General features: G+C 45.4%; 1 protein-coding gene across 1 annotated transcript in view; it reads left to right on the forward strand.

Moving 5' to 3' along the window:
- The window catches only part of NUB1 (negative regulator of ubiquitin like proteins 1), a gene marked incomplete at its 5' end in the record, with an annotated part of 29,823 nt that extends 21,127 nt beyond the window's left edge, over positions 1-8,696 (forward strand). The window contains 7 exon segments of the mRNA XM_079786348.1: positions 2,348-2,534; positions 3,174-3,281; positions 4,400-4,552; positions 5,889-6,035; positions 6,473-6,568; positions 7,100-7,277; positions 7,496-8,696. Coding sequence (XP_079642474.1) covers positions 2,348-2,534; positions 3,174-3,281; positions 4,400-4,552; positions 5,889-6,035; positions 6,473-6,568; positions 7,100-7,277; positions 7,496-7,674 — 1,048 coding nt within the window. The 3' untranslated portion in view covers positions 7,675-8,696.
- Between the last annotated feature and the right edge of the window lie 7,699 nt (positions 8,697-16,395).

The following is a 16,395-nucleotide window of genomic DNA, read 5'->3' on the forward strand; positions in this document are numbered from 1 at the left end:
CCTGTAGGGCCCAGTGGCTCTGTTATGATTTATTTAGATTGGGTCTCAGCATCAGTATTAATAAAGAAATGAGAGAGAGAGAGAGAAAAGTAAAAGAGAAATTTCTCACATCCGGGTCATTCTAATTTGCACTCAGGGTTGGAAACCACTGCATTAAAGCATGGTCTCCCCATGTTTGCTTGGGGATCTGACACAGTGATTCCAACTTCCACTTTATGCTAGGCCTCTTTCCCAGCATAGCAGTGTGTGTGTGTGTGTGTGTGTGTGTGTGTGTGTGTGTGTGTGTGTGGTGTGTGAGATTATAAATATGGCTCCCTTCATAGACATCCGGGTCTCTGTTTTAGAGCAGCCAGTCTTTGTTTTTTTTTTTTTTTAATTTCTTTATTGATGAAGGTATCACATATTTGTCCTCGTCCCCCCATTCCCATCCCACACCCCTCCCCACACATGCCCCCACCCCCCTGTTGTCCTTAACCGCTGGTTAGGCTCATATGCCTGCACGCAAGTCCTTTGGTTGGTCTCCCCCTTTACCCCCACCCTTCCCTACCCTCCCCCTGAGGCCCGAGAGTCTGATCCATGCCTCCTTGTTTCTGGGTCTGTTCTTGTTCATCAGTCTATGTTGTTCATTATTTCCCCTAGATGAGTGAGATCATGTGCTATTAGAAATACACTTATAAGAACCGAAAATGAGACAAGCAATAATGGTTATGGTGACAGGCAAATGAATCAGTGTGTAGTGAGTTTTTTTCTGGGCCAACAGTTCTTTTGAGACCCAATTTCAATGTCCAACAGTTCCTTATGTGTACATGTCAGCACTGACATTTCAGTTCTGGATGGTGGACAAATGGTGGTAATGCAGGTCCGACTCTGTCCGGTTTGGTCCTGGGCAATCTGCAGTGATGCACAGCTGCTAACTGCTAGTATGGGAAGGCCACATCAGCGTCTTCCGTCTCTGGACTGCTTCTCTTCTGTCTTCATGGCTGGAGTAGTCCTGTCGATTCCTCTCTTGCTGGAATCCACATGGTCTCGGAGTTGTTTTCTGAAAATATACAAACATATTCTCGACCAAAGGTTAATAAAGGAATATTTTCTATAAATTTGACTGGGGATCCTTTTTCAATTTTTGCCCAAATGATTTTCCTCTGGCTTGTTTTGTCACCTTGTGTGTTTTTCATGGGTGTCTTGCTTTTAGCCTTACAATTAATTTTCTAACGTATTAATTTTCTAGATGTAATTTACTTACAGGATATTTTTCCTTACATGATATTCCTCTACTATCCCCTCCTTTTTTGATTTAAATGTTAGGAGGCTTTTGAAAATTTTATAGTATATTCTTGGTGGCTTTTAAATTTTAATTTTTTGCACTATAATATAGCTGTTTTAGGTTCATTATATGGTGCACACTTTTATCATGAGATGAAGTACCAATAAAAATTTTAGTTGACTCTTTAGGAACACCTTTTTGTCTGGTACAATTAATTTTTCTAGAATATTCACTTGTTTCAACTAGCCAATTTAAATTTGTCTGAAAACTTGACTACTATTTTACTGTCAAATTTATTACTCTAACAATAATCTTGTTTTACCCTGTAAATATTGGTGGAAGGGATTATTTGCCTTCTTGAGTAGGTCCTGAGCATTCCTGGTGGTAGGCTGGATTTAGATATCGTAAACCCCCTTCCCCACACCATGGGTACAGGGCAACTCAAACAATTCTTGTTGGAGTGAGAGGGCAGCTGCTGTCGGCCAAGTCTCTGTCGGTCACCTGGGTCCTGATCTGAGCTGGGCATGGGAAGCACAAAGCAGCCATGGGGGCAGGAGACCTCCCTCAGAAGGGGCTAGGATTCAGGCCCCTGCAATGTTGGGGGGGTGAGGGTCTGTGCCCCACCTCTGTTGATCCCCAAATTCTCTCCTGATGGCCCCTATGCGACTGTGCCTGTCTTAGGTTGTTCCTTCCTTGAGGAATCTTACCCGTCATTGACTAACCAGCCATCCTCCGGGGCCAAGCAGGGTGACGTGAGGTTCAGTTTTGTCTCCTTGGTAGCCTATGCCCCCGTGGCCTCCATGCCCAGCACCTGCCTTGGGATCCCCTCGCCTGCTGGCGGGGCCCCAGCACTGATCACATATCTTTTGGAACCCGGGTTTCTTCTCCAGGGAGGGCTCAGTTCGCCCTACTGGGTGATAGACAGATCCATGGCACCAGTCGTCACGAGACTTCAACCTCGACATGAACTGATATAGAGCAGCCAGTCTTTGGAAATACACCAGAACTGGAGAAGAATCCCAGGAATTCCCAAAAGGGTGTGTAAGGCCCTGTTTCGGTGATGTCATGCCTTTCTCTCCCCAGTGAGTGTTGCAGAGAGCTGCTGGACACGGTGGACAACTACGCAGTGCTCCAGCTGGACATAGTGTGGTGTTACTTCCGCTTGGAGCAACTGGAATGCCTTGACGATGCAGAAAAAAAATTAAACTTGGCCCAGAAATGCTTTAAAAATTGCTATGGAGAAAATCATCAGAGACTGGTCCACATAAAAGTACGTTACTGTAATTAGTTCGAGGTGTTATTGAGCCTGTTTCTAGAATTTGAGTTCATTTCTACCGCAGTGTTTAGACTGCTGCCCAGAGGCGATTGGCTGTTACTTTGGTCTGTGCAGTATTTAGCCCAGAGGAACACGGTCACCTCTTCATGGAACCCCTCTGATCACCTGACTGAGGGGGCAGGTGACTGTTCAGTAGAGTCTATTGGGAGATTAAAATGCAGAAAATAGGTATTTTGAAGAATAACAGTTCCCATGAATGAGTCACAGCTCAAGTGCTGTGATTTGAATAAGGATTTTTCTCAGGTGATTTCCACGTCATCGGAATGCTGCTTGGGGATGACAGGGAGCATAAGCTGTTCCTGGTTTGGGTTCTGCATACTTCTCACTGAGCACCGGGGCCACTGCCCTGGAGATCTGGAGACAGGTGTTCTGATACCATTTCTTCCATGTGGGCCAGAGGGTGTCATTGTCCTCTGGAATCTTCCCCGTGACCATCAGCAAGAGTAAAAATACAGACATCTTAGTAATTCCATTTTACTCCCTTGGAGGTGAATGCAATTACAATTGCGACTAGCATTGACCTGTACTTAGAAATAAGACAGTTTTATCCTTTTTCCCTCCCAATAATTTTAGGGAAATTGTGGAAAAGAGAAGGTGTTGTTTTTAAGACTTTACTTGCTTCAGGGTATCCGAAATTATCACAGTGGAAATGGTGAAGAGGCATGTGAGTATCTCAACAAGGTAAGAAAATGAACACTCAGAGCAGTAACCATTTCACCTATGTTTTGTTTTGTTTTTTAAATCTTCACCCGAAGACATGCTTCTATTGACTTTAGAGAGAGAAACATCTATCTGTTGCCTTCCATATGCACCCTAACACTCGGGGGACCGAACCTGCAACCCAGGCATGCTCCCTGACCAGGAATTAAACACACAACTTTTTGGTGTACAGAACAGTGCTCCAACCAACTGAGCCACCTGGCCAGGGCCATCTACGTTTTTTGTGTGTTTTTTTTTTATCCCTAGAAGTTAGGTATTTTATAAACTCAACTAGAGGCCTGGTGCACGAATTCATGCATGGGTGGGGTCTGGCCCGCCCGCCCCAATCGGGGCTGATCTGGCCGGGCTGGGTGCCGCGGGCAGTTGGCTGGCTGGCCCCACCCCCTGGTCGAACTCCTGGTCGAGGGGACAATTTGCATATTAGCCTTTTATTATATAAGATAGTTTGTGACTTGTGATGACCATAGATCTGTTTCCCATCCCTTCTCTCTTAGATATACCATAAACATATTTGTATTTATTAGGGGTCAGGCCAGATGCCACACAATAAGAAAACCTTTAAAAGATGGTGACTTTAATTGGCTAGAAGTTTCTTTGTGTCATCCAGCCACCTAGAGGCAAGCAGGCCAGGGCAGCGGAGGCCCTGCTGTGGCATTGAAGGTTGGTCTTGTCAGTGCCTCTTCCAGCCAGCAGAGGGGGCAAGTGAGTCTTTAGAGAAAGAACCAGAAGTTATGCCCCTCAATACTGCTGAATGCAATCGCCTGGACTTAACCAGATGGCTACCCCCAGCTCAAGGGAGGGTGAGAAATACCTCTGCACAGCTCAGATTCAGGGAATTTATTGCAAAAAGGAGAGGATGAAGGAACCAGCCCCTTCTACACTATTCAGCCTATTTTCTGCTGTTACGTTGTGGATAAGTCATGTGAGCAGTGTTGCCTGTCTGCATTTTCATGGAGAGTTTTTAAAGCCTGACACTCCCTAATTCCCATTGAGAATAGTCTAATCTCCTCCAGGCTTAGCTCTGTGTTAAATATTAATGTTGCATTGGTTGTATGACTCTTCTATTTTCCTGTCTGTAGGCTCGTCAGCTCTTTAAAGAGCTATATATTGATCCATCAAAAGTTCACAATTTGTTGCAGTTGGGTTTTACTGCCCAGGAAGCCCGGCTTGGCCTCAGGGCCTGTGACGGGAACGTGGACCACGCAGCCATCCACATTACCAACCGCAGAGAGGTACCTTAACGTGGTCTCCGGACCCTGGTTTGCCGCCTGTGCTGTTAGTAGGTGTGAAACCTGAAGCATAGCCAGCTCATTTCTGAAGTGCCTTAGCTCTCGGATATGAAAGAACAGGAAAAGATAATTCATAGTAGGTATTAACAAGGAACTCCGCCACCTCAGGCTGGGAAGTCAGGAAGAGCTGGTCATTTTAACCGTTCAGTTTCAGACAGTGCAGTCTCTTATCGCCTGCTCTGGTGGCAGGGAGCTCCTAAGTACAGTGATCCAAGCAGTCTTCTCTCGCTTTTCTATTTTTATCATAGTACAGTGCTGGAAACCCTTGTACAGGGTCATATTTTCCCATAGGGCCATGGTTGTGGTTTGAGATGGTATTCTTGCCTAGAAACATGAGTCAAATCATAGGAACAACCAATATTATGTTATGGAAGTAAAGGCACAAAATTATCGTTTAAAACAAGTAGAAATAAGTACAGTAAAAGAACTAGGATTTTGGAGTTGGAAGGAACGTTACATGACTAATATGCTAGTTTTACAGTAAAGAAGCTGAGGTCCGGAGAGCGTTAATGATGGGATAGTGAGAGGTGGAACCACCTTCTTCTCTCTGACACACGAAGCTGGTGTAGATTGCCTCAGGTCCAGTAGCTGTAAACCCAGCCACAGAAATCTCCGGGTTAAGGCAGAGACTCCAGAGAGCCCGATTCTGTGTGCCTGCATTTGTTGCAGACTACTTCAGTATTAATGGAAAGCAAACATCGCTGATACCGTATTTACTACTGGACCGTTACTTGATTATCAGTAAGATTTCTTTAGCATTTGGAAAGCCAGTGTTTTAAAATGAGATAATTTGAAAAATAATTCTCATCGTTTCTTGCACCTTATAAACCCAGAGTGTGGTGGGGGAATCAGCAGCTATGGCATCACCCAGGACCCCTCCCCCATTCAGAATCCACATTTTATCAAGAGCCCAGTGATTCATCAGAGGCTGAGCAGCCCTCCCACCCATGCAGAATGTTCTTCCAGCCCCTCCCTAGAAGGGGTCCGTCCACCTCTCTGGGACCCAGCAGTGAGCTCGCTGGTTCTGAGTGGCAGTTCTGATGCCGGCTGGTGGTAGCTATGAGGTGCTCTCTTCCCCTCTGACTGAAGTCTCCTGCTCCCACTGGCCTGCACCGGGAGCCCCTCCAGAATGTCTGCCCTGCAGCCCTCATGCTGTTGACAAGCCGCGACTGGCAGGGGGTCACCTGCCATCAGCCCCACAAATCCTGTGGAGCATAGATTGAAATGCTTTCTACAGCACCTCAGTCCCCACTTAGTGAATTTTGCTGTTTTCCTGAAGGAATTGGCCCAAATAAGAAGAGAGGAAAAAGAGAAGAGAAGACGCCGCCTGGAGAACATCAACTCTTTGAAAGGAATGGGCTACTCCATTCACGCAGCCAAGCAGGCCCTCCATCAGGCCAGCGGGAACCTGGATGCGGCCCTGAAGGTAACACCCGTCCCCGAGGCGCCCCTTGGCTGCCCTGAGCAGCCCCTCTTCTGGGCCCAGGCACCGCTTCCTCCACGTCTCCATTTGAGCTCCTCTCCAGTGTCCTCCCCACTGCACGGAGCCCCACTCCTATGGGCCCTCCTTCCGGGTTTGGATCTGAGGGTCAGTACTGTCTTGTTCTCGAACCCGTGACAGAGATAGCATGATGGGCCTCACCTCTTCCCTACCTTTGGCAGGAAGCCTTTGAACACCTGCCTGGCCACTCAGCCCCATTGGGGTCCCTGTTCTCTGCTTCCACAGCACCTTTGCATAGTTCACCACACTGCCCCAGGGTGTGAGCCCTGTGGCTGCGTCCGCCTGGCACGTAGTAGCTGCTCAGTCTCTGCACAAGTGAGCAGGTGTTGGTGCTGAGTAAAGGCTATTCTTGTGTGTTTTAGATTCTCCTCAGTAATCCCCACATGTGGTGGTTCAATGATTCTGATCCGAACACCAACAACCATCAAGAAAGCCCTTCCCAGGAAAATATTGACCAAGTAAGTGAGAGTCATCTATACCTCGCTCCGCCTGCCCGGCCTTGGGTGGGATTGGTGGGGTGACAAGGCTGGCAGTGGGACAGGGCTGAGCCTGGCTCCCCGGACTCCTGGTGTGACGTAGGCCCGTCCCAGGGTCCAGCCCAGCACCGGGAGTTGCGGTGGGTGGAAGGGGAGCAGGAGGAGTAAGAAAGGTCTGTGGAGCTCCTCGCTCCTCATTTGTCCCCCTTCGCATGAGGCCTTAGTAACGAGGTTCGGGTAGCACTTGCCTCAGCCCATGAGCTCCCGCCTTTCTGATGACCAGGCACCAACAGGTGGGAGGCGTCTTCCTCCACGCTTCCCAGGCCGAGTGATGGTGCTGGCGAGCGGCGTGTGCAGAAGGCCTGTGCTGGGACACGCATGCCGAGGGTTTTAAAAACCTATTCCCTTGGCAATAAGGCTGGGCTGGCTGCACAGGGGGGACAGGAGTGTTGGATGTGTGCCAGCTCCGGGCAGCCCAGCCTCAGCAGTGGCCGCCACCCCGTGTTCCCCCAGCTGGTGTACATGGGCTTTGACACAGTAGCAGCCGAAGCCGCCCTGAGAGTGTTCAAGGGAAACGTCCAGCTGGCAGCTCAGACCCTTGCTCACAACGGAGGCAGTCTTCCTCCTGACCTGCAGTTCCCGCTGGAAGATTCTCCATCAACGCCAACCACGTCCCTCTCTGATTCTGCAGGTCGGTCTGGGCCTCTGCACACGGAGGAAGAGGAGGGTGGGAATGTGACATCGGTAGACCTCCCTGGGGACTGAGCAGGGCGCGGACATCCGACCCGGCTGCGTGGTGTGGCCAGGGCAGTTGTGGCCGCGCTGACGTGGATCAGTGCGGTCTCTCGTGGGGTTTTCTCCGCTTTCTGTTCTCGCCGACTCACTTGTCACTGCGTGACTGTGTTGCAGGTACCTCTGGTGTCTCCACAGATGAAGATATGGAGACAGAGGCCGTCAATGAAATACTGGAAGATCTTCCAGAACATGAAGAGGATTACCTTGACTCAACTCTGGAAGACGAAGAAATTATTATTGCAGAGTACTTATCCTATGTAGAAAATATAAAGTCAGCAACAAAGAAAAACTAAGTAATGAACAGAAAGAAGCACTAAGTTTCTGCTTATAAATTCCATCATTACGAAAAGTGTAATGCAGGTTTTCCCTTTTTTTCCTTCTTTCTTTTCATCCAATTTTGCTCCAGAGTGCTTCCTACTTGAGTGTAGGAGGGGCAGGCAGGGGACAGGGACGGATAAAGTTAGTGGAGACTTGGGGAGGGGCCGGGGTGTGGTCCCTCAGGGTGATTTGGGGCAAGAGCTCCCTGCTGGGTTCCTTTCCTCCGAGAAATGGGAAGGACTGGAGAAGAGGGCGGCCTGGGGAAGGTCGCAGGTGAGATCATGGGGAGGGAGCGCTCCGATCTGTCTCCTCACCTTGCCTGGCTCTCCTGCCCTGAGCCCACTGCTCCTCTTTCCTTTCTTCCCATGATGCAGCTCTGCCTTGCTGCTTCACTCTCTGCCCCGTCCCTGAAGGTTCTTTAAATCTCCAAACATTCCAAGCGCTTTGGGGGCATAAAAATGGGGCATCAGCTTTAGCAGCCAATCCGAATTATGCCAGACGCTTCAGCCTGCAACGTCAGTGTTTTATGCTCTTAGTTTAGTAAAATATGCTCTTGAAATTCAGAATTTATATGTGTTCAAATTCTTTACAAAAATAAAATTTATTAAATAGGAAAGTCTTAAACTCTAACAAAAGCAACTTATTTTTAATTAGCATTTTCAGACGCTGTACTGCCACATTAAACTCACTGCTGGCTGAGTTACCTCCAGAGATTAAGATAGGTTTTCTGCAGATTTTGTGGGATTTGGGGGGATATAGATATTACAGAAGACTCTTTCTAAAGGTACATGGCCTCTTACTGGCTCAAATGACCATTCTCACGGCGCCTTGCGGTCCTCTATAGATGGATATTAAATGAAAACTTCTACCACGGGCACTGCCGGAGTCAATGGCCAGATGTGTTCCCACGTCGCTGGAAGCTCCCTGGCTGAGGGCAACGGGCACTGCCATGTCTTGTCGGGACTGGCTGAAATGCTGTCACTTTTTCACTAGTCGTTTTCATAATGCTTGGGCAGCAGTCCAGTTGGAATGGGTGGAAATCTTTTCTTGTCATTCTAAAATGGATGATACAGAGAGAAATAAAGGAAAATATATTCAAAATTTGTCAGCCTAACTTTGCAGTAAGTTACTCAAACTCCTAAACTGTTCAAGTGTTGAAAATGCGTGGGTGGCCTAGAGCATCATTTCGATTAGAAACTTTTGCTTCCCCCAAGTTCATGTGGAAATCAAAACATCATTGCCTGTTATAAAAAGGTGCATGTAAAAGGCAGGGCAGGGCTGATGGTGGGGAGGCAGACTGAGTGAGGAGGGCAAGAGGGATTGTGCTGACAGCCCAGGTGATGAGGGGGTTCTGAGCCTTGTTTGAGACCATGTCAGACTCGGATTTTGGCTAGTAAGGTACTGTCCCGGGCTTGGGCCAGGCATGCTTTCTTAATGATCATGGAAAAGGCTAGGGAAGCAGAGCCACACCAGCAGGTCTCTGACTTTGCCCCATTTTGTCATGAAGAGACGCAGAGAAGCCAGTTGAGTTGGGGGCAGTCCCAGGTTCCACTGTCCCCCTGTGGGGCTGCTCGCCTCCATGAGCTGGGAGATGGGCTTTGGCCCTGCCTCTAGCTGGTGGTGTGAAGCTGGGCAGGCAGCGACCACGTGCCACTCCTGCTCTGGTGGGCAAGGGAAGAAGCAAAGGGCGTTTGTGATGAAAAGGCTGTTAACGTGAACAGCAGGAAACAGACTGGAAGAGGAGATGGGCCTGGGAGGGGCTCTCCTTGGATAGAGGAGAAAAGGACATTTCAGACCTGGGACAAATGGTAAGATTGGGGTATGGCTCTGATTGGCTCAGTGGTTAGAGCATCGGCCCACGGATTAAGGGTTGCGGGTTTGATTTCCAATCAAGGGTACGTACCTGGGTTGGAGGTCAGGATGAGTGTGGTCTCGCTCTCCCTCCCACTCTCTCTAAAATATCCTTGGGTGAAGATTAACAGTAAAAGTGGGGGTAGGCCAAGTGTGCCATGTTCACGGGGTCGCAGGGCTGTTCTAGAGCCACCTAGTGTGCATGTTGGGAGGAGAACGAGGTTGGAAGGGTTGCCGAGTCCCACTGCAGAGCACCCTGAAAGGCACCTACTTTACCAGGCCCGTCACAGGACTCCCAGGAGGGGCCGCAGGTGTCTGTACGGCAGATCCCTCGGCCAGACGTGGGGGGCTGTGGCTGGGACATGCTGCCCTCTGTCAGATCTGGTGCCCATTGCTTTTCTTGTGAAATCTGTCTGCTCTTGGCTCTGGTGACACTGCCCTGTCCTATCCCTGTTCCCTGCCCCTCTGTCCTTTACTTCCTGTCTTTGTTGCCTTATCAAAGGCAAGAAGATATCAAAAGCAAAGAAATAGCTTTTGGTTGGTCTTTATTAAAGCTCAACATCTAGCCAAGGCCTCTGTGGTGCTGACGTACACGTTTCCTCAGTGCTCTGCTATATAAATGCAAATGGTGCTTTTCTGTTTCCTCCTCGCTCCAGGAGAGGCAGGCTGGAGAAGCAAGCACAGTAACCCCCGACGACGTAGGGTCTGCACCCAGTGGCTGGCCCCTGGCACGTGTGCTTATTCTCTGTTGTGTGTAGATATGACGGGGATCTGATGATGTAAGAGCTGGTGATCAGGATGCAGTGTCAGTTGGTAGCATCCCCAGCTTCTGGTACTCGGGCTGCCTCTGTCTGCAAAGCAGTCTGAGGAGGTGGGGAAACGTGGGCACAAGAATTCAAGGTGGTGCTCCACCTGCCCTCCCCGACATGAACTTCAGCGTCCTGGGAAACCCTCTGGGGTGGGTGGGCGCTGGCTAGGACGTGAGTGTTCCCGGATGTGGTCGGGGGCACCCAGGGAGCCCTACACCTGGACCATGTGCTTTGAGTCCCACCCAAAGGATGCCTGCTGAGTGATGTGGCTTCTGCAGGTTCTCACCAGCAAGCCTGTCTTCCTGGGCTCCTAGCGTTTGAGGGTGTGCACCCCTTCCTACCACACGTGGTGCCAGTACTGTCCTGTCATCGGGCCTGGACCTGAGCACCAGGGGAGCAGGTGACGCCCATCCAGCAGTGCATCTTGCTAACGGAACACCTTTTGCACTGGGACAGTGGAGCATCCACTTACCTGTATCAAGGGTTGCCTCTGGCAGAGGGAGGCTTGTCCTTGGAGAGATGCTGAGCTCTCAAGGACAGGCATGTCTACTACAGCTTCCTTTTTTTGTTGTTGTTCTTTGATCACCTCCCACTCACCCACCTTCCCCTGCCTTCCCTCCGAGAATCCGCACTCGGTTCCATGCTTCCATGTCTCTGGATCCACTCCATTCATCAGTTTATTTTGTTAAATAGATTCCACATATGAGTGAGATCATGTGATACTTGTCTTTCTCTGACTGATGTATTTCACTTAGCATGATACTCTCCAGGTCCCTCCATGCTGTCTCAAAGGGTAAGATATTCTTTTTTACTGCTGCATAGTATTCCATGGTATAAATGTACCACAGCTTTTTTATCCACTCATCTACTGATGGGCACTTAGGCTGTTTCCAGATCTTAGCTATTGTAAATTGTGCTGCTATAAACATAGGGGTGCACATATTTTTTGTGATTGGTGTTTCAGAATTTTTAGGATATATTCCTAGAAGTGGGGTTACTGGGTCAAATGGCAGTTCCATTTTTAATTTTTTGAGGAAACTCCATACTGTTTTCCATAATGGCTGCACCAGTCTGCATTCCCACCAGCAGTGTACTAGGGTTCTCTTTTCTCCACATTCTCACCAGCACTTGTCATTTGTTGGTTTGTTGATGGTAGCCATTCTGACAGGTATGAGGTAATACCTCATTGTTTTAATTTGCATCTCTCTGATGATAGTGACTTTGAGCATTTTTTTCATATGTCTCTTGGTCATGTGTATGTCCTCTTTGGAGAAGTGTCTATTTAGGTTCTTTGCCCATTTTTAAATTGGATTATTTGTCTTCCTTTTGTTAAGATGTATGAGTCCCAAATATATTTTGGATATTAACCCTTTATCTGAATGTATCATTGCCAAATATGTTCTCCCATGCAGTGGGCTCCCTTGTTGTTTTGTTGATGGTTTCTTTTTCCTGTGCAGAAGCTGTTTATGTTGATGTGTCCCATTTGTTTATTTTCTCCTTAAGAGATGTATCTGTAAATACATTGCTATGAGAGATGTCTGAGACTTTGCTGCCTATGGTTTCTTCTAGGATTTTTATGGTTTCCCAACTTACATTTAAGTCTTTTATCCATTTTGAGTTTATTCTTGTGTATGGTGTAAGTTGGTGGTCTAGTTTCATTTTTTTGCATGTGTTTGTCCAATTTTCCCAGCACGATTTATTGAAGAGGCTGTCTTGACTCCATTGTATGTTCTCGTTTCCTTGTTCAAATGATAATTGAGCATAATGGCTTGAGTCAATTTCTGGGGTCTCTGTTCTGTTCCATTGATCTACATGCCTGTTCTTGTGCCAGTACCAGGTTGTTTTGATTACAGTGGCTTTGTAGTATAACTTGGTATCTGGTATTGTGATTCCTCCAACTTTGTTCTTCTCTCTCAAGATTGCTGCAGCTATTGAGGATCTTTTTTGGTTCCATATAAATTTTTAGAATGTTTATTCTAGATCTGTGAACTTTGCTGTTGGTATTTTAATAGGGGTTTCATTGAATCTGTAGATTGCATTGGGTAGTATGGACATTTTAATGATCTTCATTCTACCAATCTATGAACACGGTATATTCTTCCACTTGTTTATATCTTCTTCTATCTCTTTTTCCAACGTCCTGTAGTTTTCTGAGTACAAGTCTTTTACCTCATTGGTTAAGTTTATTTCTAGGTATCTTAATTTTTTGTTGCAGTGGTAAATGGGATTGTTTCTCTTTCTGAGAATTCATTGTTGGTATATAAAAAGCCATCAATTTTTGGGTGTTAATTTTATATCCTGCTATATTGCCAAATCCATGTATTAAATCCAGTAGATTTTTAGTGGAGTCTTTAGGGTTTTCTATGTACAATATACTGTCATCTGTGAAAATGAGAGTTTTACTTCCTCCTTTCCAATTTGGAAGCCTTTTATTTCTTCTTCTTGTCTGATCCCTGTGGCTAGGACTTGCAGTGCTATGTTGAAGAAGAGTGGAAAGTGGATATCCATGTCTTATTCCTGGTCTTTTTATTTTTTAATTTTTTTAAATTGATTTCAGAGAGGAAGGGAGAGGGAGAGATAGAAACATCAATGATGAGAGGGAATCATTGATTGGCTGCCTCCTGCGTGCCCCCTACTGGGGATCAAGCCTGCAACCCAGGCATGTGCCCTTGACTGGAATTGAACCCTGGACCCTTCAGTCCGCAGGCCAATGCTCTATCCAGTGAGCCAAACCAGCTAGGGCTTATTCCTATTCTAAGGGGAAATGGTTTTAGTTTTTGCCCATTGGGTAGGATGTTCCCTGTAGGTTTGTAACATATGGCCTTTATCATGTTGAGATATGCTCCCTCTATTCCCATTTTACTGAGAGTTTTTATCAAAAATGGGCGTTGGATTTTGTCAAATGCCTTTTCTGTGTCTATTGATATGATCATGTGATTTTTTGTGATGTGATTTGCAAATACTGTACCAGACTTGCATTCCCAAAATAAATCTCCCTTGGTCATGGTGTATGATCTTTTTAATATATTGCTGGATCCAATTTGCTAATATTTTGTTGAGGATTTTAGCATCTATGTTCATCAGGAATATTGGCCTGTAACTCTCTTTCTTTGTAGTGTCTTTATCTGGTTTTGAAATTAGGATATTGCTGGCCTCATAAAAAGAGCTTGGAAGTGTTCCTTCCTCTTGAATTTTTTTTTTTTTGAATAGTTTGAGGAATATAGGTGTTGGTTCTTTGAATGTTTGGTAAAACTCCCCTGTGAAGCTGACTAGACCTGGGATTTTTGTTTGCTGGGAGTTTTTTGATTACTGCTTCTATTTCCTCAGTTGTTATTAGCCTACTCAGGTTTTCTGATTCTTCCTGATTCCGTTTTGGGAGATTGCATTTTTCTAGGAATTTGTCCATTTCATCCTCATTGTCCAGCTTGTTGACATATAGTTGTTCATAGTATTTTCTTACAATCCTTTGTATTTTTGTGGTGTCAGTGGTTACTTCACTTTTATTTCTGATTTTTTTTATTTGGGTCCTCTCTGTTTCTTGATGAGTCTGGCTAACAGTTCATCAATCTTGCCTGTCCTTTCAAAAAACCAGTTCTTGGTTTCATTGATCTTTTTGTGTTGTTTTTTTAGTCTCTGTGACATTTATTTCTGCTCTAATCTTTATTATTTCCTTTCTTCTACTCACTCTGGGCTTTTCTTGTTGTTTTCTTTCTAATTCTTTAAGTTGTAGGGTTAAATAGTTTATTGTTGATTTTTCTTGTTTTTGAAGTTGGCTTGTAGTGCTAACTTCCCTCTCCGGACTGCTTTTGCTGTGCCCCAGAGATTTGGGGTTGTTATGTGTTCATTTGTTTCCAGGAAGTTTTTTATTTCTTTCTTGATCTTGTTGATAACCCATTCATTGTTTAATAGCATGCTATTTAGTCTCCATGTGTTTGAATATTTTGGGGTGTTGTTTTCTGTAGTTGATTTCTAATTTCATTCTACTGTGATCTGAGAAGATGCTTAATATGATTTCAGTCTTCTTTAACTTGTAGAGACTTGTTTTGTGTCCTAACCATGGTCTATCTTTGTGAATGACCCATGTGCACTTGAGGAGAATGTATATTCTGTAGCTTTGGGGTGAAATGTTCTATAAATGTCAATTAAATCCATCACATCCAGTGTGTCATTAGAGTCACTGTTTCCTTGTTAATTTTTTGTCTGGAAGATCTATCCAGTGAAGTCAGCAGGGTGTAAAAGTCCCCTGCTATGATTGTATTGTTTTTGATCCTTTTCTTAAAGTCCTCTAAAAGTTTTTTTTATATATTTAGGTGCTCCAAATTGGGTGCATATATGTTTACCAGGGTGGTTATATCTTCTTGCAGGATTGATCCCTTTAGTATTATGTAGTGACCTTTGTTGTCTCTTGTGATGGCCTTCATTTTGAAGTCTATTTTGTCAGATATGAGTATTGCTACCCCAGCTTTTTTTTTTTTTTTCCATTTGCATGGAAAAATTTTTTTCAGCCCTTCACTCTCATCCTGTGTGTCTTTTGTTCTGAGGTGGGTCTATTGTAGATAACATATATTTGGGTCATGTTTTTGTATCCATTCAGCTACCCTATGTCTTTTGATTGTAGCATTTAACCCATTTATACTTAAGGTTATTATTGATAGGTACTTATTGTCACTTTAATTCTGTATGCTTAGGTTTCTCAATTTCTTCTTCTCATTACAGCAGTCTCTTCAGCATTTCTTGTAATGCTTGCTTGGTGGTGATGAACTCATTTAGCCTTTTTTGTTGTTGTTGTCTGGAAAGCTCTTTATTTCACCATCTATTTTGAATGATAGCCTTGCTGGATATAGTAATCTTGGTTTCAGATCATTGCTTTCCATTATCTTGAGTACTTCATGCCATTCCCTTCTGGCCTGTAGAGTTTCTGATGAGTGTCAGCCTTATGGGAGCTCCTTTGTAGGTAACAAATTGCTTTTCTCTTGCTGCCTTTAAGATTCTCTCTTTGTCTTTAATTTTAGGCATTTTAATTATGATGTGTCTGGGCATTGGCCAGTTTGAGTTCTTCTTGCTTGGGATTTTCTGTGTCTCCTGAACTTGTGTGACTTTTTCCTTCTCCAAGTTAGGGAAGTTTTCTGCCATGATTTCTTTCTCTTTTTTAAAAAAAAATATTTTTATTGATTTCAGAAAGGAAGGGAAAGGGAGGAATAGAAACATTAATGATGAGAGAGAATCATTGATTGGCTGCCTCCTGCACGCCCCCTACTGGGGATCAAGCCTGCAACCCCGGCATGTGCCCTTGACCAGAATCGACCCGGGACCTTTCAGTCTGAGGCCGACGCTCAATCCACTGAGCCAAACCGGCCAGGGCTCTGCCATGATTTCTTCAAACTCCTCTATCCTTTGCTTCCTTTCTTACCCTTCTGTCACATCTACTATGCAAATGTTATGTTTCATGTTGTCCCACACCTTCCTTAAGCTGTCCTGTTTTTTAATTGTTTTTTCTTTTTGGTTCTCTGATTTTTTTCTACCCTGTCTTCTAATTCAGAGGTCACCAACCTTTCGGACCTCATGGACCATCAGTGGTCTGTAGACTCCCAGTTAGTGACCACTGCTCCAAAGGTTTCCTTAAACCAGTGGTTGCCTACCTTTCGGACCTCACAGACCACCAGTGGTCTATGGACCACCTGTTGGCGACCGCTGTTCTAATTCACTGATTCGATCCTCAGTTTCCCCTCATCTGCTGTGTATTCTTTCCAATGTGTTCTTTATTAGTGCTATGTCATTATTTCCAACTGTTCTTTTTTCATAGTTACTGTATCTTTTCTCATGCTTTACCATCATTATTCTGAACTCTGTTTCAGATAAATTTCTTATCTCCATTTCATTTCTCTCTTCTTCTGGAGAATTATCTTGTTCTTTCATTTGGGAGTTTTTTTGTTGTTTTTTTTGTCTCCCCATTTTGGCTGCCTGTTTTGTATTAGGTAGATCTGCTACACCTCTCAATCTCTGGTGCAGGACTGTGTCAAATGTTGTTTCTCTACT

The sequence above is a fragment of the Cnephaeus nilssonii genome (assembly GCF_951640355.1).
Source record: "Cnephaeus nilssonii genome assembly, chromosome: 12".
NCBI lineage: Eukaryota > Metazoa > Chordata > Mammalia > Chiroptera > Vespertilionidae > Cnephaeus > Cnephaeus nilssonii.